The 27,578-nt window shown below is 43.0% G+C and overlaps 1 protein-coding gene across 1 annotated transcript in view; it reads right to left on the reverse strand.

Moving 5' to 3' along the window:
• Positions 1-608: 608 nt before the first annotated feature.
• Positions 609-27,578, reverse strand: part of RAPGEF5 (Rap guanine nucleotide exchange factor 5) — a 227,518-nt gene continuing 200,548 nt past the window's right edge. Inside the window, 6 exon segments of the mRNA XM_030308087.1 lie at positions 609-4,691; positions 8,581-8,635; positions 14,088-14,152; positions 19,456-19,543; positions 20,347-20,397; positions 22,531-22,621. Of these exon segments, the coding sequence (XP_030163947.1) occupies positions 4,573-4,691; positions 8,581-8,635; positions 14,088-14,152; positions 19,456-19,543; positions 20,347-20,397; positions 22,531-22,621 (469 nt within the window). The 3' untranslated portion in view covers positions 609-4,572.

Consider the following 27,578-nt stretch of genomic DNA (forward strand, 5'->3'; position numbering starts at 1 on the left):
TTCTCCCCATTTTTCACTGGACGCAGCAGGACATTTGACCACTCCTGAGTTCAACATGGTGAGATATACAATCCTCTTGCGGGAAGGGATTAATTACCACGTGCCAAAAACCAGGCTTGACATCAATGAGCAGGATGTGTGATCCTCCCATCAGAAGGGGTAGAGATTTTGAACAATGACGTGGTCTAGTTTTTCCACTTTCGGGGAACATCAGTATTACCCTGTGCTTTACCATCCTGCCCGCACCTCTTGTGGGGTCAGGGCCTCCCTTTGAGACCTAGAGCACTGCCGCCAGGGCCGTGAGCTTCCCTCAGTACCTGGGCTGATAAGGCAGAGTTGCTGATCCCAGTTGAGTATGGTGGGGGGGTGGGGAGGACAGAATCGGAGAATCCTGATGGGATTTCCTACCCAGGGTCCTTGGGTTCTCCAACGGCTCAGGGGCAGCATAAGTGATTCAGAGCTTCAGCGGCTGCCTGGGAATCCCTTCACCTGCCTGTAGCCCTCTCGGTGAGCAAATGAGTTCCACACAGTGAGAACATGCTGCCAGACATAGGCTATGGAGCCCACGAACATCACAGACACAGCAAGAAGCTATGAGGCATCAACAGTATCTTTAACATAATCTTATATTTGGAAAAGCAGTTTAAAAAAAAAACACTTGAAAATACAAGATAAGGTAACAGTGACTTATAGAAGTGTTCACCTTATATTGCTTGGGCATTTTTTACATATAAATTATTGCTTACTAGCTTCGATAAATACACAGCACAGTCCTATATACAGAAGCAGAAAGCGTGACATGGGAGAAAGAAAATACTGTTAATGGCAATTCTGGTAATTCCACAAATGTTTCATATTTACCAGCTCTTATAATGGTGGAAAACTACGAAGTGTAGTCCCTGAGAAGTTAGGTAGACACCCTGATTGTGGGTTTTCTATCTTCTAATTGTTAATGCAAGCTGACAATGTCACAGCAGTCCTAATTAATGACACATTAAAAGGCAAGAGTCCTTGCTTCAGGGCATCAATTTCATCCCAGTATTTAATAACCGTGTAATACGAATACAATAAATAGGCTATGCAAATAAATATTCCTCTGCTAAAAAACGTTTAGTATATACAGCTTTGCTTTATACAGTAGTACATTTTCATCTAACTTTTTGGCAATTTTTAAAAACTTTTCTTCCCCCTACTACTTTTTAAGCACAATGGCCCGCTCATTAATGAGCAGGCTGAAATTTTAAGGACATGTCTTTGAAGCATTTAAAAAGAACGCCGTGTTAGATAACTGCAGTGGACCTGATCTTCCCCCTTTTTAATGTTTCTGTCTAGTTTCTTGAGCAGCTTGGATCAGCTGTGCCATTTCAGAATACGAGGTTTGAGATCTGCGATGTGACAGCCATAACGAGCCAAAGGGGCTGGGACTGGGGCAGCGGTGAAGCCCAGCTCCGGGGATCAGAAATCACCAACCCCCTCTTCCCTGCAACTGTCTCTCTCTACCCAGAGGCTAGCCTACAGGATGCAACTCCTTCTGCCTGCCAACTGGGACGGCTGGCTTTTTCCTTTATCCTCATTATTCTGAATTCAATGCACGCTCCACCCAACTTGCCTGTGGATATGGGTCTAGGGAAATGCATTAATCTAAACAGAATTAATGATACTAAAATAAAGTGAACGTGGGTCATAATACTTAGCACTGTAACCATTTGGCAATTGTACAGATGATAACAAAAAGTGAACTTAAAACACTGTAGCCTTTGGAGCATCTGGAAATATGTATGAAAAAAATTTTCAGGAAGGTTGCAGTTTTGCCCACAAAACTGGTCCTGTGCTACCTTGTAAGCAGGGCCGGTTTGCCGGGATGCGGACAAATCCATGAGCCCACAGGACTGCCTGAGGGTGGTGCCGTAGCAGAAAGGACCCACTGAGAAGCGCTGGGGCACCACTTGCTGAGGAAGTTGGCAGATTAGAGATTTTCAGAGTGAATGGAGATTTTATGGAATCGCAACACTCTAAGAGCGGGAAAGGAGCTTCGACATCTTGGTCCACCCTTCTAGCCAGAACAAAATCTATTTCAAAGAGGCCTTGGCGAATGTTTGGAAAGGGAATCCCTATTCACAGGGAGCCTCACGGCCAGACGGCTCAGCTTTGTTCAGGAAAGTTTCATGCGGAGCTAAAGCCATTCCCAGTTCTGTCTTCAATTCTTGAGTTCCTGATTTACGTCTTCACAGGGCTTCTGAAACTTTTGAGTTGCTGATGATTGGGAAATCTCTGGAGACGGTTGTTAAAATTAACAAAGATTTGGAGATTCTGACATTCAGGAGACAGGAATGAAAAAGCAAATGTAAACTAAACCAAACCCTCCCTTCCCTTTGCTGCCCTGAGAGCCACATGGCCATGGCTGGAGGAGACTGGGCGAGCCCCACATCGTCCCTGGCTTGTTTCTACCCACGACACGTGGAATACTGACTACACCATCAGAATGAGTTTAAACATGATGTACGTGTGGATTCATTTGGTTGTGTACATATTTGGATTGGGATCTAAGCAGCAGGTGCTATGTTGAAATAGTTCTCCACTGCAAATTAGTCCTCGAGAGGTCATGTTCTGGTTGGAGTAATGGAGATCTGTGAACAGACACTTAAATTGTAAAACGTGGAGACAATGTCAAAATGGCCTTACATGATTAGACTAACCAAATGATCCTCCCCAGCACGGAGAAAAGGTGAGAACATGGGCTGTACGCCCATGCTGTCCCCAATAATTGCCAAGGGGAGAGCTTCTCCAGTGTTTGATCAGCCATGAGACGAACCGGTTTTTCCTAGTCCTGATGGCTCTGGTCTCCTCCAGTGGGTCTCTGTCCATTCCCAGTAGCCTGGAGCTTTTCTTTGAGTGGACCATCCCCGGATGGTCCCTTTCTGTAAAACTCTGTTAGTTTTCAGGATTGAAGTTTACACGTGCTGGGACAGACCAAATCTCTTTGAAAGTCCTACCCAAAATTTCCTCCACATGGTACCTTCCAGCACTCTCTCAAGCTCAGTGTGGTTCTCGAACTCAGGAAACAGCACTGCTAACAGGGTATCAGAAAGCATTGGATACCCACAGTAATAAGGTGTTAATGGGCCAGAAGGAAGCAGTTCTGTGCAGACACCCGAGAGATGAACAGGCAGGAGAGAACTTACACGTGTAGAAGATGAATGGACTGAATTCATGAAGGAGGGCCCTTGTATTTCAGCAATGCCCACAGGCTTTTTTTGTTCATTTTAAGCTCGGGGGAAATTCTCTAACCAGTTCTTGAGAATAGCATGAGGTTTTCTCTACTGTAGGAGCCCCCGTCTGTAAAAATGGGAATAAAAAGTAGACTCGAAGACTCTGAGACTCTGGGGGAAAAAAGACAAATTACAGAAGAGCTCTGGGCCTTGATTAGGAGTGGACTGCAGGACTTTTAAGTGTCCAACATAATCAGACATTTGGGTATTTTGGGGGTTCTTGGCATTTGCTGAGAGATAGGCAGTCACTACTAAATACCTTGCTCTTCTCTAGGGAGTGCTAAGTGCTTCACACACCAAATCCCACTTCACCTCCCTGTGTTGGCTGTTACCGTTCTCTGCTGTGGGCAAAGGAGCCTGCTGGAGGATGCCAAACACTACGGCATCGCCAGGCACAAGAATGTAGACCTCTGGGACTCTGTTCCCTTGATAAACAGTTACTGAGTGCCTATAATCTATCAGGCGCTGTGCTTTTTCAAAAATCGTATTGTTCCCGTAAGAAATGTGAATCTTCTTGCACACGTAAAGAAAATCTCCAGAAACTGAGCAATGAGTCCACTTCTTAAAGATTACTATTTTTCCTTACTGGTAAAGCAACGTACTCTAACTGGCCTATAGTTGCAAATCGGTTGTGCAGAAACGAATTTCACCTGCAAGCCTACATTGATAAATGATTGTGGATGCAAAGAAATGCATGCCTTGACATTTCCCTTTTGGAAATCAGAGCATGGATGCCAGCTGCGGTCCTAATTTCCTAGACACAAGTGGCTTTTGGTGATGTCACAGTTTGTACTGACAGCAGCCACTCCTTCTCCCTGGAAATCTAGAGATGCCATCACTGTCTTTAGGTGTTCAGATGAGCTGCTTCTTTGACAGCCTATAAACAGTAATCTGTCACCAGGCAACATAAAACTCCCGTTTCACGCACACTCGTACTGAAATATTGGGTCACTGTAGGACAAGACATGCTCTCGTCTTGACGCGGGCACATCTCAAGTTGAAAACTGGGTTGGATCAACAATGCAGTCATAAGAAACCAGACTTCTCCATTTCAAGAATGCTTCTGACGCTTTCTTTGCCTTCTCATTCTGAGAGCAGCTAGGAGAGGCCTCTCCCCATGTCTGGTGGCTGACATCAACTTCCTGAACACGCTTTGCTGGGCTTTCCGGTGGGTGTCTTAGGATATACTGATAAAACTCAGCAACTTCTTTTCTCACAGGAAAGCAACGTGCTCAGCACTGACATTCCCATAGCTCAAAGTGCTGCAAGTTACAGGGGAGGCGAGGCGGTGGGCTGCTGGGGCTCACACCCGAGGCTCGATCCTGTGTGACAACTCAAACAGGGCCTGCTGGCTGTCAATGACATACAGGTGGTTAACGTAGGATTTTAACTCTTGGTGTTCCTTTGGAGACATGTCACCTCCTGGTTTTTGGAAGAAAAAAGTCTCATGAGAGCAGAAATGCTACTTCTTTCTCTCTTTTTTTTAAGTATACAATTTTTTTCAGGCATAGAATTTAGTGATTCGTCACTTATGTATAAGACCCAGTGCTCATCCCAACCAGCGTCCTCCCTAATGCCGTTCGCCCCTTTAGCCCTTCCCCCCGCCCCCAACATCCCACCAGCCACCCTCAGTTTGTTCTCTGTATTTAACAGTGTTTTATGGTTTGTTTCCCTCTCCGTTTCTATCTTATTTGTGCAGAAGTGCTATTTCTGAATACCAGTGACATCTCTCATTAAGGCTTAGAGTAAATCTAGCAGGGGGATTCTTATTAGTCAGCATCCCAGAGAGGGGATCTTTATCCTTACAGTGGAGATACTTCTCCAGCTCAGACCAGGACCTCAGGTCAGGTCATTAGACTACAAAGGTATTTGTTGTATTAACATTTATATAACATTTATTACCTAATGTTATCTAGTATTTAGTGACTGTGTTAGTATCCCCCCACTACAGAGTGGGAAACAGCACAGACACACAGCAAGGGAGGGGCAGAACAGGTCCGGCAGCCAGACTATGTGATTCCTGAGTCCATGTCTGAGGTCCCATGTCACAGCAACTGCCATTTAAATAGCTTTCACTGGCTCTTATATCTCAGTCTGGAATTGTCAGAAACCACTGCTAATCTGGTCAGTGCACAGACAAAATGGTTTGTTTTTAGAATTTGTATAATTCTTTGGTGTCCTTAGTTTTTGAAAAAGTAAAAAAAATAAGGAAGCATTTGAATGAACAGATATCACAGAACTGAACTTAAGGTATATTTAACAGGCAAACAAGTTCCAGAAGCATGTGGCTGGGCTAACATCTACCCAGCAAAGGACAAGGCAAGGTGGTTTTCCACTCCCAAATCCAGGGTGGTTACAAAACTGAAGGGCCACATGAAGCTTTTAGTGCCCTGTGAACACGTATGTGCCATGCTGGTGACAAGTCTGATAAGGAGCCTGATAAAGTAGCCTGGACAATGGGGCAAGCCCACTTCCCATAGGCAAAAAGAAGCACAATCCAAAAAAAAAAAAAAAAAATCCCCCCAAACCTCAAGGCACTGGGAGCCTGGCTAAACTGCTATAGAGGGACAATGTCAATGTGAGAGATGGTGACGTCACATCCTCTTGCTTCACGGAATTTCGGATGGGAACAGCAGGGTTCAGCTTGAGTAGAGGGGACCAAAGGAAGCTAAGCATTTCAATGCAGCAATTTCTTCTCTTGGTGAAATCCATTTTTTCCTCCTCTGTGACAAATGTGTTTTATAACTTAAGGCTTGCATGTCATGGGTGGCTTGTAATTCTTAGGTTTAATAGCAAATAAGGCTTCCTGGTTTCAAAAGGCAAAAATACCAGGAATTTAAGTTTTTACCATCCCACTTGTTTGGAAGTGACCAAAAAGTTTTATAATTCTAGAACACCTTCTCTGTAAGACACTGAGAGACTGCTTTTGGCTTAGTAAATATTGGTTTCGAAAACATAATCATACAAAGATAATTTTTTTGTTAATTTTTTAACCTTAAGAAGATGGCAGAATGAGTGGTTCCAACCATGACAAGTGACACCTGCATGGCACTTCCAAATTAAAAAAAAAAAAAATGTATATATATATACACACACACATATATATATACACACATATATATGTTTTAATGTTTATTTTTGAGAGAGTGAGCAAGCGAGCAAGGGAGGGGCAGAGAGAGAGAGGGAGACACAGAATCTGAAACAGGCTCCAGGCTCAGAGCTGTCAGCACAGAGTCTGACGCAGAGCTTGAACCCATGAACCACAAGATCATGACCTGAGCAGAAGTTGGATGCTTAATGGACTGAGCCACCCAGGGGCCCCTTTTTATATTTTATTTTAGAGAGAGACAGCGTGAGTGGGATAGAAGCAGAGGGCGAGGGAGAGAGAATCTCAAGCAGGCTCCATGCTCTGCACAGAGCCCGATGCGGGCCCTGATCCCACAAACCTGGGATCATGACCTGCGCTGAAATCAACAGTCAGACATTCAACCAACTGAGCCACCCAGGCTCCCCAGAACTTCATAATTTTTAAGTGGCTTGATTAACATTATCTTATTTTATCCCAAATGCTGACATTGGTTTACTATTCTTATATAAGCTGTCAAAATGGATTTCACTAATTTCACTAATAGAACACAAAGAGTTATGCTTTGTGCTATGAGGACTTACTCTCTAGTGATGAGAGGTTCAAGACAGTGTTAAGGCCACCAGGACAGTATAACCTTCCTGTCCACACTTGCAGAGTCTCCTGGTCAGTGAGACCAATATCTTTGAATCGGGTGAGTGTGCATAAATACTTGGGAAGCAAAGGTGGATGAGAGAAATATGAACCCAATACTCAGGAGCATTATGCTTGCACATCTGAATGAATCTCCGTGACAATATTATCACTGTTTCTACTATAAGCGCACTGTACTTGTGTTCCTAATGGAGAAATACATAAGCACATATCAGGTGGTAGTAAGTGATGTAAATATTTAAAACCTTAGGTCCTGGGATGCCTGCGTGGTTCAGTTGGTTGAGTGTCTGATTCTTGATTTTGGCTCAGGTCATGATCTCATGGTTCTTGAGACTGAGCCACTCACAGGGCTCTGCTCTGATGACACGGAACCTGCTTGGGATTCTCTGTCCCTCCCTTGTTCATGCTCTCCCTCTCTCTCTCTCTCAAAATAAATAAACATTAAAAAAAAAAAAAAAACTTAGGTCCTGTATTTATAACTCTCCCTTTCAAGCACAAACTTTGTAATTCATACAGAAGTTCCGTTGCTCTGTAGGAGACAATACTGCCAGCCAAAACTAGCCAAACAGAAAAAACTTTCTTAAGAATATGCACTAGTCCTTAGGGAGTAGGACTTTGATCTTTGTACTTGATACATACTTCCGTATTGTTGAAAAAATTATTTTACAAGGAGGATATATAAAGCAAGTTTTATTTAGTGGTCAGCTTTGATTGATTTATAATTACTGAACTCAACTTTCTATTTTTTTTTTTTTTCTTTACTGCCCTTTATATCTATAGAATCTGCACAAGGCAAAGAAAAGAGTATGGGTCAGGAAGTCAGGCAGGCTTGGTCTGAATAATGGCTGAATGGGTTAACTCTCTGAGTCTCAGTTTTCCGCTCTGCACCACAGGGTTAATGATCTCCATGCACCAGTCACCAATACTGGTATCAGGATGCCACTGCCCGTGTGAATGCTCCTTGGACTCAATAAAGCTGATTTCCTTCCTTCCTGCAATGTTTTAACGCTATTTAAACATGGTGTAAATTATGCCTGAGGTTTAAAAAGGAACAAATATTCCTACTTATGTTAATCTCAGCAGGGAATCCACAAAAGTGCTCAGAAAAATACCTATTCAGTGAAAGGCAGCTCCGGACAGGAAGTTTTTGTTGGAGAGGAGTAAAGATTCTGGAAGGCTGCTTCAGGCACTTTTACAAACCATATTCCAATTCCAGGAAGGCTCTAAGCAAGAAATTTAGGGACAGGGTCACCCCTGATAAACCCACTGGTAATTCTGAGCCAAGGGGCAAGCAAACAGACTTTCAGGCTCAGGGGTGTGGGGGCGGGGGGCTTTGCTCATCGCAAGTCACTCTGTACAGTGTAAACTTGCTGCCAAGAGAGGATAAAAAAACGCCATATCTTGTTTTCCTTTGCATCCCAAATATGCAGTGAAACTAAGAAAGAATATAGTAAATGCATATAAGACTTTATAATCTGTTTCAGTTTCTTACCACCAAATACTTGTGATAAGGTCACAGTCTGTACCAATGTAGGGTGAATTTACATTCCCTGGCCAACTTCAATTACTCACCAAACTGGTTAGTCCTGCAGTGCCTCAGGGTCCGGACAGTGTCTGCAATCATATGCTGGAAGGCAGAGCAGAAAATGTATGGGTGGAAGGGTCATTTAGGGTGTTTCTGAAGTATGCCTACTGGGATGAAAGCAGAGTGCACCCTTGGGTGCAAACGGAATCGCTGCATTTGGAACTGGACTTGACTTCAACTGAGAATACTGAGCTTGGATTACAAAAGGATATTCAGTCTTCATCTGTCAAAACAGTGCCCCCAAACCTGGCTTCACACATTCTAACTCGGTTTCCTCAAGCCACAGGGTCTAACAGCCCACCGTTTACACACCGTAAAGAGGTACGGCATTCCCACTCCATCTGCCTGTCCAAACCTGCTTAGGCTTTTCCCTTCCAGGGATGTTTTGCCTGCTCTCGGTGAAGCCTTTCTGAGATTTCCCTTCTGAACTTGGGAGGCTCCCTTGTGCAGTACACACTGGCCTCGTGTGGTTGGCGCTGCTCTGGATCTTTGCGCCTCTTCCAGGCTGGGTGCCACTAGAGGGCTCCGCATGCCCAGCACCTGCCATATGTCACACAGTGATTCCGGTACTTGCTGAATACAGATAGAAACTCTGGTGGCATCAAAGACTCAAGTATGCAAATCGTGACAGGAAATGACATAGTCACAAAAGGCAAACATTTTCTAAAATGCCAATATCTTTAAAGAGACCGTTTTTTGGTTTGGTTTATATTCTCTCCTACGGTCTTCAGGATTCTGCTTTAATTTGTTTCTTCGAAGTTCTCACTGACCTCTAGGCAAAAGTCTTCTTAGCTTACAGCTGCCTTTGACAAGATCCTATTAGCTCACACTTGGGTACCTTCAAGAGTCTTCTAGCTCTATCATTTCTAGTTTCCCGTGACGAAGAAGAAAGACAGCATTTAAGACAACACCATTTTCCACTCCTGTTTCTCCCCTACTGTTGCCAGAATCATCTCCAAACACTGCTGCCAATGTGTTATAGTCCTCTGGAAAATCCACGTCGACTTTCTAATTTGTTTCATATCAAAATCCAAACATCGCCCAACTATTCAAGAAATCAACATTATTCATTATCTGCTCCTCCAAACTTCCCCAAACGTGTCAACATCTTTCACATCCCACATGTACACACCAGTCAAAGGCTCATCCACACACACCAAGCCCTCAGTGAATTATTTCTACAAGAATAATTTTGGCGTGAAAAAAATTTTTTTCACTTAAAATCTGTCAGAACTGGGGCGCCTGGGTGGCGCAGTCGGTTAAGCGTCCGACTTCAGCTCAGGTCACGATCTCGCAGTCCGTGAGTTCGAGCCCCGCGTCGGGCTCTGGGCTGATGGCTCGGAGCCTGGAGCCTGTTTCTGATTCTGTGTCTCCCTCTCTCTCTGCCCCTCCCCCGTTCATGCTCTGTCTTTCTCTGTCTCAAAAATAAATAAACGTTAAAAAAAAAAAAAATTAAAAAAAAAAAAACAGTTGAACCCGGTGCTTTCACTGGCTTTAAAAAAATAAAATAAAATAAAATAAAATCTGTCAGAACTATAGAAACTTTATTTGAATGTGACCTACTTATTAAATTGTTCTCAACTGTATTTCCAATGTATTTCTATTCAATAGTGGAAAATTAAATAGGACAGTGATTATAGCAGGACCTCACGTTGCATTTGTAAAGGAAATGAGACGTGACTCACGTCTGTGAAAGTATTGTTATGTTTCCTTCCCCAAATGTTACCACTACTCCCAGGGCAGCTCTCTCGTTCTAAGATATGGCGTCACACAGATTTCTATCCTCTGCCATTTAGGCAGCTCACGGGAGCCTTGAGCTGATGCAGGGTTGAGGGCTGAGTGTGGCAGTGAAACCTGAATCCTCCCCATCTTCAGGTTTTCTGAAGGGGGGAGGGGGAAAATGTGGTAAAGGATGAGGCTCTCAACACTGAGGAGTAAAGAGAAGAAAGAGAGAAAGCATTTGTTTCTTCATTATTTAATAGTTCGCGACTGAAACGTTTAGAGATGCTGAGACAGCAGAGGGAACAATGGAAATCTTATTAGACCCAATGAGTGCTTCTGGGCCTTCGTGTCATCTGACTTAATGTGTCGGCCTGTATCAGCCAGATAAAGAGAATACACTGAATGATTTGCTAGCTGGCTTAAGCTAATATCCATCATGAGGCATTGGCTTCTCCCAAGTTAATTCAGTTAGGTTCTATTGGTTCATTATTGTGAAAGATGATCCTGTTTTAGCTTAAGTGAAACTCTGTCCCTTGCTAAGAAACATTCCTTGAAAACGCTGACTTTATTAGGAAATTCAGTCTCATTCTCCAGCATCCAAGTATAATGTAGGGCTATGTACATTGTATAATAGGTTTTTGTCCTTTGAAAAAATTTGAACTCACCCTGTCTTCTCTGTGCAAGGAGGGGGTCAGCAGTAGGTGTGCTCCATACTCAGAGCCATCTACTATGTGAGGACCAGGAACTCCTCATGTTACAGAACCTGATCTGTCTAGAAATGGTGGGCTAGCCGGCGTCTGATGGATGTATGTGGGTGTTATGGCCCGCTGTGTACATGCATAACTGCATTTAGCTTCTAGTTGTCTTTTTTTAATAAAGTTCTCTTTGGGAATTTATAATTTAAAAGAGAATGTTATTACTTATTTATGCCATGTTATTTCCTTAAGGCATCTTAAAGGATTAAGGGGGTACAGTTATTGACACTAAAAGAAGTACTATTTGTTAGACTACGTTTTGCTCCCAGAGGTTAATCTGAATTTTTTTTTTTTTTTTTTTTGAGAGTGAGAGAGAGCCTATGTGTGTGCACCAGCAGGGAAGGGTGGGAAGGGGGAAGAGGAGAGAGAGAATCTTAAGCAGGCTCCACACCACCCAGTGTGAAGCCCAATTCAGGGTTCCATCTCATGACCCTGGGATCACGACCTGAGTCCCAATCAAGAGTCAGATGCTTAACTGACTGAGCCACCCAGGTGCCTCAGTCTGAAGTCCTGACACATCTGAAAGCAAGACCCTAGACAACATTAGCTGTTATCCAAAGGCATCCACTGGATTGTTGGAAAAAGTAGCAGAAGCCCAGAAATGGTCAGAATGAGAGACAGGGATGTGAGGATCTTTCCATGGCTTTTTCCCATTTGTGCCTTTATCGAATCTTTCTCTGACTTCAGTAGCACTATCAGAGGGGCAGTAACACAAGGAACTTGACCAAACCACTGGCTCACCTGGGGGAGAAGGTCAACTGCTGGCCTGCTCTTAACAACAGACAACAGTCAGCTTTATAACGAGCACAACTGTTCTCCCGTGTTCCGTCTAAGTTAGTCAGAGGGTAACTCACTAGATCTTTGTGCTGAATTCTACTCAGAGTGACACCCCTCCTCCCGCATCTCCACACATGCTCTCCAAAGCTTGTTAGGCATTCTTAACCAGATGTGCTGGCCGGGATTTGAAGTAGATATTGACCAAAGGCTTCATCTGCCTGAAATCATTTCATTAATATCCAACACTGGAGATTCACCTACATAAAGTCTAGAATGTTAGTGCCTATAGTCTTTGGTTGCAAACAGGTACCCTGGGATCTTCAGAACATGACACAGTGAGGGGCACCTGCCTGGGTGGCTCAGTCAGTTGAGCGTCTGATTTTGGCTCAGGTCATGATTCATGGTTTGTGAGTTGGAATCCCACATCAGGCTCTGTGCTGACAGCTCAGAGCCTAGAGCCTGCTTCAGATTCTGTGTCTCCCTCTCTCTGCCCCATCCCAGCTCACACTTGGTCTCTGTCTCAAAAATAAATAAACATTAAAAAAATACAATTATCTTTAAAAAAATAGAACATGACACAGTGATACAGAACAAGTCTCTAAAGAGTATGTACAAGAAAACCTCACTCTGAATATCTACTTCTGGCTGTGCTGGTTTGACTGTAGCATCTAAAATAACTGAGCTCTGCAAAGCCTGCTTGGCTCAGTCAGTTGAGTATCTGACTCTTGGTTTTGGCTCAGGTCAGGTCATGATCTCACAGTTTTGTGAGTTCCAGCCCCGTGTCAGGCTCTGTGCTGGCAGCACAGAGCCTGTTTAGGATTCTCTCTCTCCCACTCTCTCTGCCCCTCCCCTGCTTGTGCTGTCTCTGTCTCTCTCAAAATAAATAAATAAACTTAAAACTGTTTTAAATAACTGAGCTCTGGTTCCAAAGCACTTAGCACAGGGGGATTTAAAGAGTACAGGCACATCCACTTTAAAAACAACTTAACCAGATGTGCTGGCCAGGATTTGAAGTCAAATCAGTCATTCTCAACTGATTAAAATAGAGCTACCGCAGGATATCCCAAGACGTCTCTCTCCCAGATTCTAGGTGCTTGGATTTTCAAGTGGCACAGCGGTCCTCTGTCACCTCACCCCATGTGTGGTGAGTTAACCTGACGATTACAGCCGGGCACTTATGAGGCAAAGGTCAGATGCCAAACCCCGCTCGGACTCATCAGTTTGTACCGTTCTTTGGTCATGGTCTGCAACCCCCGCCTCACTCAACCTTCTCTCACATGCCTGACCCAGTCTCACAGGGAACCAGGGGTCAGTTCCTGAAAGAGTTCATACAAATCCATTACCATTACTGAGAAGGTCACTCAAAGGTCAGGATCTAGGGACAGGGGTCACTGGTATCATCTTTAACCATGAAGGACAGTCTAATCTATGACACTCAAGTTCATTTGGGGACAGATCCATTCTTGCAGTCCACGGGGCCTCTCTGGAGCACTCCTCGTTTACACTTGCTCAGTTCTCCCCAGCAGCTCCCCCTCTGCCCTAGGCCAGTCCGAAAGGCTAGAAGGAGCTCACTACAGGAGGAAGTACCTGGGAAGGTCTTAGAAATACTTAAGGAAGGGGAATTTCAGTAACTCGTAAGGGAGGACTGATTGGGAACCTTTCACTTGAGAGCAGGGAGTGCACTCTGTCTGAGCTGCTGTCTCCACAGTCCACTGTGCTCCACAGGCGGACAGAGGGGTGGTGCTTCCTCTCAGGCACAGCCTGCGAATTCCACCTTTGCATCCAGTGGGGAGCACTGGGGAGCACTGAAGATGAACACATCTCCCCAGAAGCAGAGCTTTTTCCTGGGTCCTGGAAGCAGTATACACTGAGACGCAGAGCGATGCCTTTCAAGCAGTAAAGCTTAACCTCCTGAGTGTGAACTCTTAGTGACAGAACCTCACAGGTTTTATTTCCGGTTTAGTAACACACACACAACCACTGATATTAATTGAATGAAGTCCCATTTTCAAAAATAAAAAGCAGACTTTCATAGTTGGTCCTCAAAACCTTGCTAGCACACTTATTTTTCACTGGAATACATTTTATCGACAATGCTGAACGTGCAGCAAATAGGCTCCTGGAAACCACCGTGTATTCAGAGGAGAAAAATACTTAAACCATTTGTTTCTTAGAACAAGAAGGAAAAGCATGCACTTTCCTGACAGTGGGAAAAGGGAGAAATAATGAAATGTACGTACCAGTTTTTCAAAATTGACAAGATTATCCAAAAATGTTTTATTTCCTTCATGAATAAATGTTACATCTGAAAATTAAAAACAAAAAGACATATGTGCCATTAGGAATGGATCATGAGTCAGGGCTAAGGAGGTCCAGAGGCAATGCAACTTATTAATTTTTCTTAAACATCATGCATTACTCCATGCATTTGACAAGGCAACTTGAACCTGAATCTGTATGGTATTCGATGTGAAAAGGCATAATTTATAAGTGAGGGGGAGGAGAGAATATTATAACATTAATGCAGTTATATATTTTGCACTTCAACGTGCTTGATAGAAGCTAACACTATTCTATAACTTAACCAGTCCATTATGTTTTTTTGACCAGAACACTGAGCGGGAAAGAAATAAATACCCAGAAACAAAGGAATTTTCATATTTATGTGTTTACTTTTTAACAATCCCTGGCAAAGTGTATGTGGCCTGCTTTATCTACATTAGAAGATTTAGATTTAGATGTTAAAATGTAGATTTTTCGGTCTCAAAGCCAGTGCCTGATTGTGTATCAGAAATGAGGAAAGGGATGGGTTAGAAAATGGCAGTTTCTGGCCCTACTCAATGGGTGGAAAGCATCACTGATGAAAAGAACATACGGAAATTAGGATGAAGGTACATTTTCAGAGGAAGGGAAAGTTACATTTGGTTTGAGCCTCACCTGCATGGGAAGTGACAGAAGATACTCAAAGAAAAGCCTCCTTTTGGTTGCAAAAAACCTGAATGCCTCCTCCAGAGAAAGGGATTTGGGAATTAGTTACAATAAAGACAGCAGCTGAAGCTCAGTGAGTAGATGACTCAGAAACTCAGATCAGAGGGTCAAAGACAGAGCACTAGGGAATCTTCACAGATAAGAATCAAAGAGCCTGCAAATAATCATGTCGGATCACAAACATGGAGGATAAACCAAATGAAAATTATCTTGTTGAAATAACCTGACATAAAAGAGGCAAAAGAACAGCTTAAGATTCCTATAAATAGAAAGGGAAAGCATTTGCATTTAATCAAGACTTTCATCCTGCTGGTCCCTATGGGGCAATTACGAGGTAGGTGCTGGAAACCTGCCTGCAAGACACTTGGCTGCTGAGCTCTGACTGCCCACCAGGGGACGACACCAGCCACAGACCTACATGATCCCCTGATCCAAACCTTTCCTCAAGGAACCCCTTATATACAGCTTCTAGCACCGACTGCAAAGTTTTCCTAAGCTTTTTCCCCCTTTACTAAAACTGATGTTCTAATAGGAAAATAATTTGCAACTACACAGTTGTCTGAAAGACTCTGGTTATTTTGTCTTTCATGACTTTGCTTTCAAAAAAGAACCATAAGCTTTCATTCTGTGACGCGATACTTAGAGTAGTCGGCACATGAGCTTTTCCTTTTTTTGTGTGTAGCAAATAAGCGCGTGTGCACTCTACCTACATTACACACCACCTAAAAGCCCAGTCTCCCCTAACTCCCTGAGACCTTGGGTTACAAATGCCCTCTCTGAGTCACTTGGGCCATTTCCCCAATGTTACATTATTGTCCTCTTCTCCCTATGTTCCCAAGGATGATGATGAGGGGTGATGACAATAATGGCACTTATCTCTATTAACAGCATCAGAAAGGGCGTTAACAGAAGACTGTAAGGTAAAGCCTTAGCAGGACAGAATGTGAAGAAACTGTGAGCCAAAGAACATGCACAGCTGGCCCAGGATCACAGCTCTACTCCTCCCAGCCAGGGCTCAAACCCAGGGAGCCTGCTTCCTCTTCCCCACTGTGCCTCTCTGGGAGCTCACATTGAAAGGACTTGGACATTTCTTACAGCCCTTTACAGTCACCTGGCTAGATTTATGGCATGTGGGGTGTGTCTGCAACTTTTCAAATCTTTCCTTTGGTGGCTCCCTCTCTTTCCTCCAACCTAAGGTCTCTTCACTTCTTGGGTGGTCTCAACCCCAACCCTTAGGGCTTGGAGGTCAGGCTGATGAGCATGAGAATAAGGCAGGGAAGGTGCTTGGGGCCGGGTGGAAAGGGCAGAGAGGCTGGAGGGGCTGCCACTCAGGAGAGGGGGTTCAAGTGGCTGAAGGTTTTGATGCAGTTGAATGGCAGGTGATGCAGTCAGACGGGAAGGGAAGGAAGGGGGGGAGGGAAGAAAGAAAGTTGGGAGGGAAGGGGACAGAGAGAAAGAAACCTGGGACCTCAGAACTTAAGTCGTGGGAGGGGAGGGGAGGGGAGGGGAGGGAAGGGAAGGGAAGGGAAGAAAGTTGGGAGAGAAGGGGACAGAGAGAGAGAAAGAAACCTGGGATCTCAGAACTTAAGTCATGGGCTGTGAAGCAATTCTGGGTACCCACCAGGCTGAGTGTGTGAAATGAGTACCTTTCATCTGGAGACACCTGAACACTTTCCAAACACTTCATATAACAGAAGTGCCAGACAAAATGACTCCACTTGTTGATGGCAATTAAAAGAGGAGGAAGAAACACCAGTTTTCCTTTTATTTAAATACACTTGCAAACCTGCAATAATCATCTCTTCTCTAAAATACATACACAACCCACCGGAGGACTTCAGTTAATCTTCAAACACCTGTTGATTATTGACTCTACTGGAAAGGACTACCATCTTCAAAACACTGAATGAAACAGACTATTTGGCTGCTTTGGACTTTAGCTTAGCTGGACCCTTTCTCCTACACTTATTTAGGGTTTCCTATTCATCTGCTTTCTGAACAGATTCCACACCACAGTATGGGGGCAACTAAATCAAAAGGCAAGAATTCAACTGGGAAACAGGAAAGCTGAGGCCTGGAAGGATCCTCAGATTACCTGATAATCTCCATGCTTACTGGGAACTGTCTCAACAAAAAAAAGAAAGAAAGAAAGAAACATGGGAGGCCTAATCCTTCTTAACATCCAAGGGGTTCAATTTGGTCCTTTTTATCTAACTAATAGCAACCCAAAGTGGGAGGCACAAGGGGCAGAACGAGTTTTCATTAATAAGGTGGTTGTTCTAAAGTAGTTTATTACAACTTAAAAAATTTTTTGCAATTAAAAAAACCCCCAAATTAATGTTATTATTTTTTTTTAACGTTTATTTATTATTGAAAGACAGAGAGAGACAGAGCATGAGCATGGGAGGGGCAGAGAGAGGAGGAGACAAAGAATCTGAAGCTGTTAGCACAGAGCCCGATGTGGGGCTCTAACTCACAAACCGCGAGACCATGACCTGAGCCGAAGTCAGAAGCTTAACCGACTGAGCCACCCAGGCATCCCAATGTTATTTTTTCCAAAATGTTTTGTTCCAGGCATGATATATACATATTTTAAATTTTACATTATATTCCTTTGGAAATTATTTCAGACAAAATGATAATTTTATTAAAAAATTTTTTTAATTTTTATTTTTCAGAGAGAGAGAGAGAGAGAGAGAGAGAGAGACAAAGTATGAGTGGGGGAGGAGCAGCGAGAGAGGGAGACACAGAATCCAAAACAGGCTCCAGGCTCTATCAGCACAGAGCCTGATGCGGGGCTCGAACCCACGAACTGTGAGATCATGACCTTAGCCGGCATCAGACGTTTAACTGACTGAGCCACCGAGGCATCCCAGAAAAAAATGATAATTTTAAATAAAGTGTTAATGATGTTTATTTTTATAATCACAAAATATTTAAAAGGGAAAACTGCTTAAACTCAAGAAAGCCTCTAATAAAAAAAAGAAAAAAATGTTTAATTTACTAGAGTGAATGAATGTATTTTCAGTAGAAAAAAAGGGAAATTCGTTTTGCTGCCAACAAAGAGGTGTAGATAAACTCAGTAGAGCAGAAAATTGCATCTAAGCTAAGATATAAGTGTGAGACACTTGGCTGCATTAAATATTTTTTGGGGGGAAATCAAGAATATACAGCAAAAAACACTGCTCATATTTAAATAAGCTAAAGGGACATTGTCCACTAACTTCTCATTACCTTACAAATTTTGTTTCAAATTGTTTTCTGCTTAAAATCAATTCCTTTCCCAGATCTGTCTTCATTTCCTGCTTCCTATTTGTGTCTAAATGATTCTAAGTGTTATGTCCTACCTGCCACCCACACTGTCCAGGTGAAGGTGTTTTATTTTGCAAATAAAAATCATAAGCCTGAATAAACGTTTAAATTGCTATTTTGGCATTACAATCCCCCCTTATTTCACCCATTTACATTTAGCAGAATCTTTTCAGCTTGAATGCGGCATCTATATGCCTCTCAGTTGTGTTAACACAGTATTGTTTCACAAAGATTCTTGCTTGATACTAGATGCAGGCTAGATGAGGAGCTGCAGGGAATCACAGCGACTCAGAAATTCTCCAAGCTCGGGTTGTTCTGGAGAGAAGCTGAGGAAGGAAGATCAGCTTTATTGTCAGTGGGGGTAGCAATGGGGGGAGAGGAGGCAGGGAGCCTGGCCAGGCCATCCAACAACACAGTTACTAGACAACTCATTTCCAGAATCACATTTACGAGTCCAGCTACTGGGGCCAGACCTAGCAGAAGTTACATGCCTCTGAAGGGCACAGGCTATATGAAAGAGTATGCCTATAAAATCCCTTGGGAAGAATCAAAATATGGCCAAAAAAAAAAAAAAAAAAAAAAAAGACCAAATCCCTTTTCCCTGGAAAGCACCTAGGTAGAATATATACTGCATGTTAGCAGAATAGGCCAGTATAAAAAGAACTTCCTTTTAATTAAACCTCTTGGTTTGAAAGAGACCACTGAGATCTCATTAACAAATGTAACTAACATGTTTCAGGATGAATTATTTGGTGCTCTATAGGAGAAGTCAGGGGACTAGCTTGCAGCTGTAACATATTTTCCCAAATGGATTCCATTACTGGAAAAAGAAAGTACGTCCTCCACCAATAATTTTCATCCACTATATTGCCTGTGTTGACCACAGGTATTTCTCACACAGCAGCAGCCAGTCAGGGAGCTCCCTGAAATTTAAGCTGCAAATGTAGAGAGCATGATCACTGTTTGGTTTCTTTATCCCAGCCTTATTCTTGGTTGAATTAAGTGGATGGTAAACTCTAAGAAACTAAGACCATGCTTAGAAGCAGAGCAAAATAAAAACACATGTTTCCAGTCCCAAATTTTGGAAGTCAGGTGAAAATGCTTTATCTCTCGAGTACAATTAAGTATTTCTGGTACCTCAGAAATAATTGAGCATTTGAAAAACAATCACAAGCAAACACAGGTGTAATGTCAAAATCAGTCTCACAAAATACACCTAGAGTCCCCCCCTTTTTTTTTTCAGCCCCTCATAGTTAGAATGACACATTTCTGAAGATGGAATTGCACAACATAAAACAAAATTGTTACCTTTAAGCAACAGGGGCATGAATGGGATTTTGGGTGGTTTCATCTTTTTGAAAGCATCTCTGTAGGCTTTGTGATTCAGGGAAGGATCCTGCCAAACCAAGCAGATGACAAAGAGAAAGAAAAATCAATGTGCTACAGAAACAATTCTAAATCCACTTTTGCTATACAATTTGAACATGATTTAGATATTGAGAGGTTCTTCCTCAGAACAAAGTAGATAAAGGTTTCCTAGGAGAATAAACTCACTAAATTAGGGCAAGAAATGTAGGCAATGAAAGAAAGTCAACTTATTGGTTTACAATAATGGGAAATGACTGCAAAAGAGAGGCACCTTTTGATTGCCCTATTATTTTCCTCAAATAGGTTTCTTAAGTACAGTTTCCTCTGCATAATTTCTATCATGAGGTAACCCCAAAGTCTTTTGTTAGGTACACTGCAAAGAAACACCTCCCTTATAATGCACAGACAATGCACAGAAAGTAAGAGCACATTGTTTTATTGTGTTCTGAAAAGAAACATTAAAAAAAAAAAACCCCTAAATCTAAGAAATGGTAGAAAGGAGAAAAAGGAGAAAACAGTAATGCATAAGACACTGACCGCACACTCCATTTATACCAGTTGATTCTGTAAGCTTTGAAATGGACTAGGTACTTAAAAATCTTCATTGTCCAAATGAGGTCAAAAGGACCATTCTCTCTCACTACCTTTTTCCATGGAGAGGAAGAGGCATTAACTGTCCATTCCTTCATTCCTTAAGAAGCAAAGCTACATTTTCATACACAAGTGATGTAGGATAAGCTACTGGACAACGTGCTGGCCATTACAATCTAGAAGGAAATTTGTTACGATCCATTAATTTGAAGAGTAAGTCCCCTTTGGCTTGCTACTTACTGTTAAACTTTCGAGTTCAGAGAAAAGTTTCTTAAACTTCCCAGGGATTTTCTAAAATCAAACAAACAAAATACAAAAAGGAAAAGGTCAAAGAAGTCAGTTATTTTCAGAGGCACCAGGGGGAACTTTTCCTAAGCTGTGCTGGCATGTGTCCCATTTCTGAGCATAAATACCTCTATCATTTGATTCTACGCCACTTGCTTCTCACTAGGCAATCTTCATCATTCCTTAATGTGACATTCCTTGGGAATGTTGCTCAAGACAGTTTAAAATAATGCACAGCTACACGACTCAGGAATCTAGCTGGTCACACATTCCACACACGGGTGATTTTTTAATACAAACTTGAATTTCAGCTCCATATCCCACCTTCGGCGAATGCTCTGGTCTTCTTATAGAGTCTTGCTGAGTGGGAAATAATATTGGCTGACATTTTTTGTCTAAATGATAGAACTGTGTTTCACAGCAGAGGGCTAAATGGTGAAAGGCCATAAAAACCCTAAGTGATGAAGCCTGCACGTCAGTGGGAAGGAACTACTGAAGAGTGAAGAGCAACCACGTCAACATCATAGAGGGTAGAAACATATGCCATCCTCCCAAATAAAAATTTGGGCCCAAGCAAGAAGCACCTGGGATTTTCCAGCCTAGCTCTGACACGATTAAGGGAAATACTGGATACCTTCCATACTGACTTAGTAGTCAGTTAGTCTGAATTTGAATTCCGACTCTGCCCCTTTCTAGCTGCGTGGTTTGCTGTGAGTCCCCACTTGCCCTTCTGTGGTCCAAGTGGAGCCGGTCCAAGACCTTCTCATTTGCCCGGCCCATTATCTACCAGCCACGGCACTGATGAGTGCCCTGTACATGGTAGGCAGTCAACATGTGCATGAAACGCATGCTGTTGGAACTTAATTATTTCTCCTCTCAATTTCTGCAAATCAAAGCTTCTTTCCAGGTTTAATTCAAATTCCACTTTCTTCTGACCCTTGCTGGCCTTTTCCCTCCTGCTCTGATTGACTGTGGCCTTTGTTGGCCATCTCCTTTCATCTCACAATGTGTGTGCAGGTCGTGTTTGCTTAACCAGGGAAGGCAGGCCTTTCGTTTCTTTTCTTTTGCACTCCTTTAAGGGGCGGTGACCCTGACCCTCAGGTCACCACCATGCATTCCAATGAAGTATGGCCCCTGAAGCAAAGACAGTGAATCCCCGTTATTCAGAGCTCTGAGTTGAGATCTAACGTAAGAAAAAGCTAGCTGGCCTCGGTTGTAGGAGTTTGAATCAGGGGACCATCAGAATGGAGTAGTGACAGGAGCTGAATCAGAGAGGGCTGGAGAGAAACTGAGACCACAGGAGTCACATGGAGCTCAGGGTCATAAGGGAGAAAGAAGCCTGAATGGTTAAAGAGAAAAAGATGAGGGAGAGAAAAGGTGCATGCAGTGCGGTAGCCAGTCAGCAGGGAACAGAGAGGCAGAGAAAGAAACAAAAGTCCAAAAATAAGGTGATGGGGCCCGGGGAGAGGCTGAGAACCCTGTATCCGTGCCTAGACACATTTAGGGGCATCTCAGTTTCAGTTCTTTTCTCATAGGCCCATTATAGTCTGCGGTTCAGAACTTGGACTAACTTGAGTGGGCCTCTCCACCTTAGAACCGGAATGGCCATTATCACGCAACACTGACAGAGGCAGAGCCCTGACTTGTGAAGCCTGAAACATACTACTTTGCGGGCCCCTCTCTGGAAAAAAGAATACAAAATTACTTTATGTCTGCAAATTTTACAAAGATACACATTCTCCACTGAACACAATGCCAGGGGCAATGCAAGAGAAAGGACCAGACGCTTAAATTCATTAGCATCTCAACAAATCTGCTCTGGACGTATGTCATCACTTCGAAAGGACTAGCATGGGACTGTAACCACACTATCATGGCAGCAGGGCAGAAAACAAATATGCATGTGTGTACAATTTATGTTCTATTATATATATAATAGAACCATCCTGAAGACCATGTGATCAAAATAGTTCTACTTGACACATTCATTTTTAACATTTTTTTTGAGTGGTACTTAACCTCATTTAAACCATTTAAGTCAATGTATTTTAAATAAAGGCCTTTTGTTGGCATGTTTCCCCTTCAGTTTTATTTGTCCCTATCCCACTTCCCCCTTTCATGTGGGCCCCCGAGGCTCACCTCCCAGGTCTGCGACAGCCGACTCACAGAAGCAGTGTTGAGACCCATCACAATAGCAAAGAAAGAATTCAGGTTTCTCTGGGCTTTGCAGCTACGGAATAAAAGAAAGTACAAGGTACTTGGAGCAACGTGCTTTTGCCAGAAGGCCACAAAAGATAAAGCCCAAAAGACTGTCCTAGGCCACAGAGTTCAATGTCCAGGGCAGGGCTGAACTCTGCCCCATGGCCAACACACATTGACCGCCCCTATGGATGGGGAGTGTTATCCCCTCCACTGTTCCTAACACAGGGGACAGATTCCAAATGCTTGGGCTTATCCTTACCTCTAGGGAAAGATCTGTGCTCCTGACACCCCCTAGATGCCTCAAAAGATTCCTCCTTTTAAAATATCTATTTTGGATGACGCATTTAAAATTTCAACTGAAAACTCATGAATTCGTGTTTCTTTATATATAGCAAACTCTCATTATAACAGCTCTCTTGCCCATCTCTTTAATCAGGATGCTGTCTTTATGTTTTGACAGACAAGCCCCTCCCACCTCAGTGGTCCAAGCTTCCCCTCTCTTGACATTCAGATGCATTTTCCTTGCTATCAACAAAATAGCTACTGTATTACATATCTATATAAAACATGGCATGTATCATGAGGGATACTGTCCCACATTTCTCATTTAGAGAAAAAAAAGGAGGAAAAAAACACAAAATAAAATCACATTGAGCTCCATTCACTCTGTAAGCTTATCTGTTCTGCATAACGTCAGTCATGCCCTTCAACCTAATTGGTTAAAATTCCACTAACTCTCAAAACCCCCAGAGGGGGCTTGGTCTCCCAGTTCAGCCAGGACAGCCTGTGAGTTGCGGACACTCCTTTTTCTGGGGTGCATTAAAAAAACACTTCTCTGAGACTAGTTTTTAAAATTAAGAAATCACTCTGATTTGATAAATATGAAGAAATATGAAAATGCTCAACAGTGAGCCAGTGCATAAAAACTACCTGGTGTATAACTTAGCTTGTACCAGATGCTGTCTCTCCCATCACATCTTCACCAATATCTTAGATGGAACTTGGGAACAGTGTATATATAACTCTGTATCCGGCTTCTTCAATTATACTCTGATACAGTATATATTATGAATTCTTCCCTATCATCAATGGTTCTATAACTTCATCAAAAATATATTTCATGATGTGTTTACTTATTGCCCTATTATTGACATTTAAGTTATTCTCAATTCAATACAGAATGCAACAATGAGTATCCCTGTGTATAAAATTTTCAACTGTATTTATAGGTTTTTTGTTGTTGTTGTTGTTGCTGTTGTTGTTTTTGTTTTGAGAGAGAGAGAGAGCATGTGCACAGGCAGGAGAAGGGTGGAGAGAGAGGGGAGAGAGAATCCCAAGCAGGCTCCAAGTTCTGTGTTGAGCCTGATGCAGGGCTTGATTTCATGACCTCACTGAAATCAAGAGTTGGATGCTTAACCAACTGAGCCTCCCAGGTGCCCCTATCTATCATTCTTTTTTTTTTTTTTTCAATATATGAAATTTATTGTCAAATTGGTTTCCATACAACACCCAGTGCTCATCCCAAAAGGTGCCCTCCTCAATACCCATCACCCACCTATCGTTCTTTTAATTAAGTTAGACCTCCAGTCATTACATGAGTGGTCAAAAGCTATCCTTGAACTTAAAGGTTCTGGTAAAAACTGTCCCCAGAAACTGTACTGCTTTCCAGTGACACAGACTGGGTATAAAAGTATCTAGTTTAGAACCAGAAGAATGCTTGGGGTTGTGGCAGGACCCCCATGGGGTTGTGTATGTGGGGCACATACACAGCTGCCTGTGCCCTGGCAGGTCCTCCCTAAGTGGCCTGCTCCTAGTCCCAGCCCCATGGGCTAGATACTGCCCAATATAGCTGTGCCTGGGCTCCAGGGCAGAGAAGGTCAATCGGGGAGCATTTCGAAGTTCTATCCCCATTAATTGTGGAACCTGGAAAGGTGCTGCTGTCTCCATACCTAGGGTCCAGAATATGTGGGGTGGACACAGTCCTGCAGGACCCCCCACTGCTGGGTCTCCATGGGCCCAGTGCCTGCAGTTAGAGGGGAGGCAAGAGGACTCAAGACTCAGTCTGATTGGTCACTTCATCTGGTTTCTGCCACCATTCTCCTGGGTGAACGCTATTTGGTATATTCCATGATAAACAAATAAAGATACCTTCTGGTCAATGATTTAGAAATCCACCTGTTTTTGTAAATCATTGGTGACTAAAGGCATCAATACTTTGACTCTGCTTCCCTTCTGTCATCCACTTCCCTCAGTCTACCCTTTCTGTTTCATCACACCCCTGGAAAGTTCACACCAGCCAAGACAGACTTGAGTCAGCTCCATTCCTCTCTCTTGCTTTTTAAAGATTTAAGTAATCTCTACATCCAATGTGGGGCTCAAACTTACAACCCTGAGATCAAGAGATCAAGAGTATGCTCTATCAACTGAGTTAGCCAGGCATACCCCCTTCTTTTTCAGTCAGCTCATCTCTTGAAGTGATGATTTGAGGTGAGAGGCTCCTGTGGTCAGCAAGAACTCTCCAGCCCCTACATCACAGCACGTCAGCTGGAGGCTCTTGCTTACTCCCAGGTCCTCTCACATTCCCAGGCTCCACGGTTCTGTGATTCCTCACTAGACATTAAGTTCCTTATGGCTTGAGTATGTACGTATTTCATTTTTATATTCTGCCCGTCACCGGAAAGCCTTGTAGACAGGCAGCTTTTCACACAGCACTTTCTGGAGTTGAAAACAAGACTCTTGGGGGAAATGGTTTTATCGTTATTCATTATAAAAAGGTTTATTATTCCTCATTTTATTCAACACCATTTATCTATCTGCAATCTTAGATAGAATTCTCATCTTTTTATCTTTAGCTCCCATAAACAATTGTCTTCTTTTTAAGTCATCCTTACAATAATAATTTTAAAAAAAGCACATATAACTAATGTCTGAACCTGTAAGTAGAAAAAAAAGATTTCTCTAGAAGACAAATTGATACAGTACCAACGTTGGATACCAATCCAGTCTGGAATGCTTTGTTACCCAGGTTCATTCATTCCATGATAAGAACAGACTGACACTGAAACATTCCAGTTTAGCAAACATTCCTTTGTCTGTGTGAGGAAATAAACTCCACTCAAACCACAGAGGTGGGGGATGGGGTTGGTGAGAAGGAAGGGAAACATGAATATGCAAATAGATGCCTTAGGCAGGGGAGACACTTCATGATCATGGAAATTACTGTTTTCCCTTGGTTATTCCTACTAGTGTGATTATGAGGAATTTAACTTTATGTTTCTGTTGGCATTCTATTCCATGGGCTGGGGACAGAGAGACCAGTACAGTAAATAATTCAAGAGCATGGGGCCATAAGGAGAAGATGTGAATATATTTCATTTCCCTGAGGATAGATATAATCTTATACTGGAACTAAGCTGTGTGGTGTCATTTTACTCCTTGGGACATTAACATCCCGTTTCTCCAAGTAACTGGCATTTATAAGAAAGCTTTTGATCCAAAAGAGCCTCACCTTTATGAATTGCACAGGCTGTTTGGAATGCACTGGCCAAATCAAAAAAAGGAACATTCACCATAAAAACCATCCAAGATGTAGGCGTCTCTGTTATTTCTCTCTCCTCCCATTCTCAGTAACACCAAACACCAGGTTAGGTACTTCCATCATCTCTTGCTAGGTAAACAAAATATCATGCCTGTGGGGTCTCTTTGCCTACAGTTCAGTCTATGTGCTACTTCCAGATCAACCTTCCTGGGGGACAGCTCTGCTCCTATGGGTCTCTTGCACAGACACTTGGTAATGAATCCCTGTCTTCTCAATTCAGTCCAAACTCTTTGACCTGAAATTCAACATCCTTCACAATTTGGTTTTATCTTCCTTTGCAGATCAACCTCCTGCTCTCCCACACCTTTCTTACAAATACCCCTCCACTCTGGCCAAAGTGGATGAGGTTCCTTTCCTTGACCATATGTGGTCTGCCTCCAGTGAGCCCCTCTAACACCCTCTTCCAGTGAGGTTCACCTCCATGGAGAGTGTGAACTATTGGAATCTTATCTGTCCAGTTCACCCAGATTTCAAATACAGACTTGAATGCTACTTTCTTCATGAATGTTTTTCCAATCCTCCTTTTCCATGTTGTTGGCCTAAGAGCTTCCCTTCCTCTAAGGCCCCCAACAGAACTTGATCTTGGAACAGGGCACCCCCCCTTCTCTTCTGCACATTCGCCATTTTAATCATCAAAGCATCCTTTCCAGCACATTGCAGACTCCTCGAAGCCAGGGATTGTGCACAGGGTCAGTGCAGCATGGACCTGCACATGTAATGAATGATCAATATATAGTTCCCGAATGCATTACATGGACATATACTCCAAAACGGTGTGATGTAAAAACTATTTTGGGAGACAAAGGAGAAAGAAGATGGGAGGCAGAGGGAACTGGGCAAGATTCTGATTCATGCTGCCTACTTCTGTTGGAAGCTGCCTCAAGAGCAGTCTCAAGATACGAACCTGGTATTTGAAGAGATGCTCCCAGCAAGTTACTCAAATGTCATTCAACTAACCTTTACTGAGTCACTGCTATTTACCAAGCTCTGCACCAGACATCTCAGGTACAATGTTTGCTTAGCAATGGTCCCTGCCCTCTGGAGGCTAACCCAGCCAAGTGAAGGGATTCTACCTAAACACAGAAGTTAAAAAATATAATAAAGAAGCTAAACGCGAAAAAGCATGTGTGTGAGGGAGAGTGGGATAGGGAATGGCTGATCCTGCATTTGAAAGTCAGGGATGACTTCAGGAAGGAAGCAACATTTGACCTAGGTCTTAGGAATGGCAGCCATTTGTAGGGTGGAAGGGGTCATTCTGGCTGAGCCAACAACACATGTCCAGGTTTGGAGGATGGTGTGTATGGGATAGACAGCCATTCACAGTGGCTGCACCCAGGGGGTGTGGCTCAGAGGTCAGCTGGGACTGACCAGTGCAGGGCCTGCTAAA

The sequence above is a fragment of the Lynx canadensis genome, chromosome A2 (genome assembly GCF_007474595.2).
Source record: "Lynx canadensis isolate LIC74 chromosome A2, mLynCan4.pri.v2, whole genome shotgun sequence".
Classification (NCBI taxonomy): Eukaryota; Metazoa; Chordata; class Mammalia; order Carnivora; family Felidae; genus Lynx; species Lynx canadensis.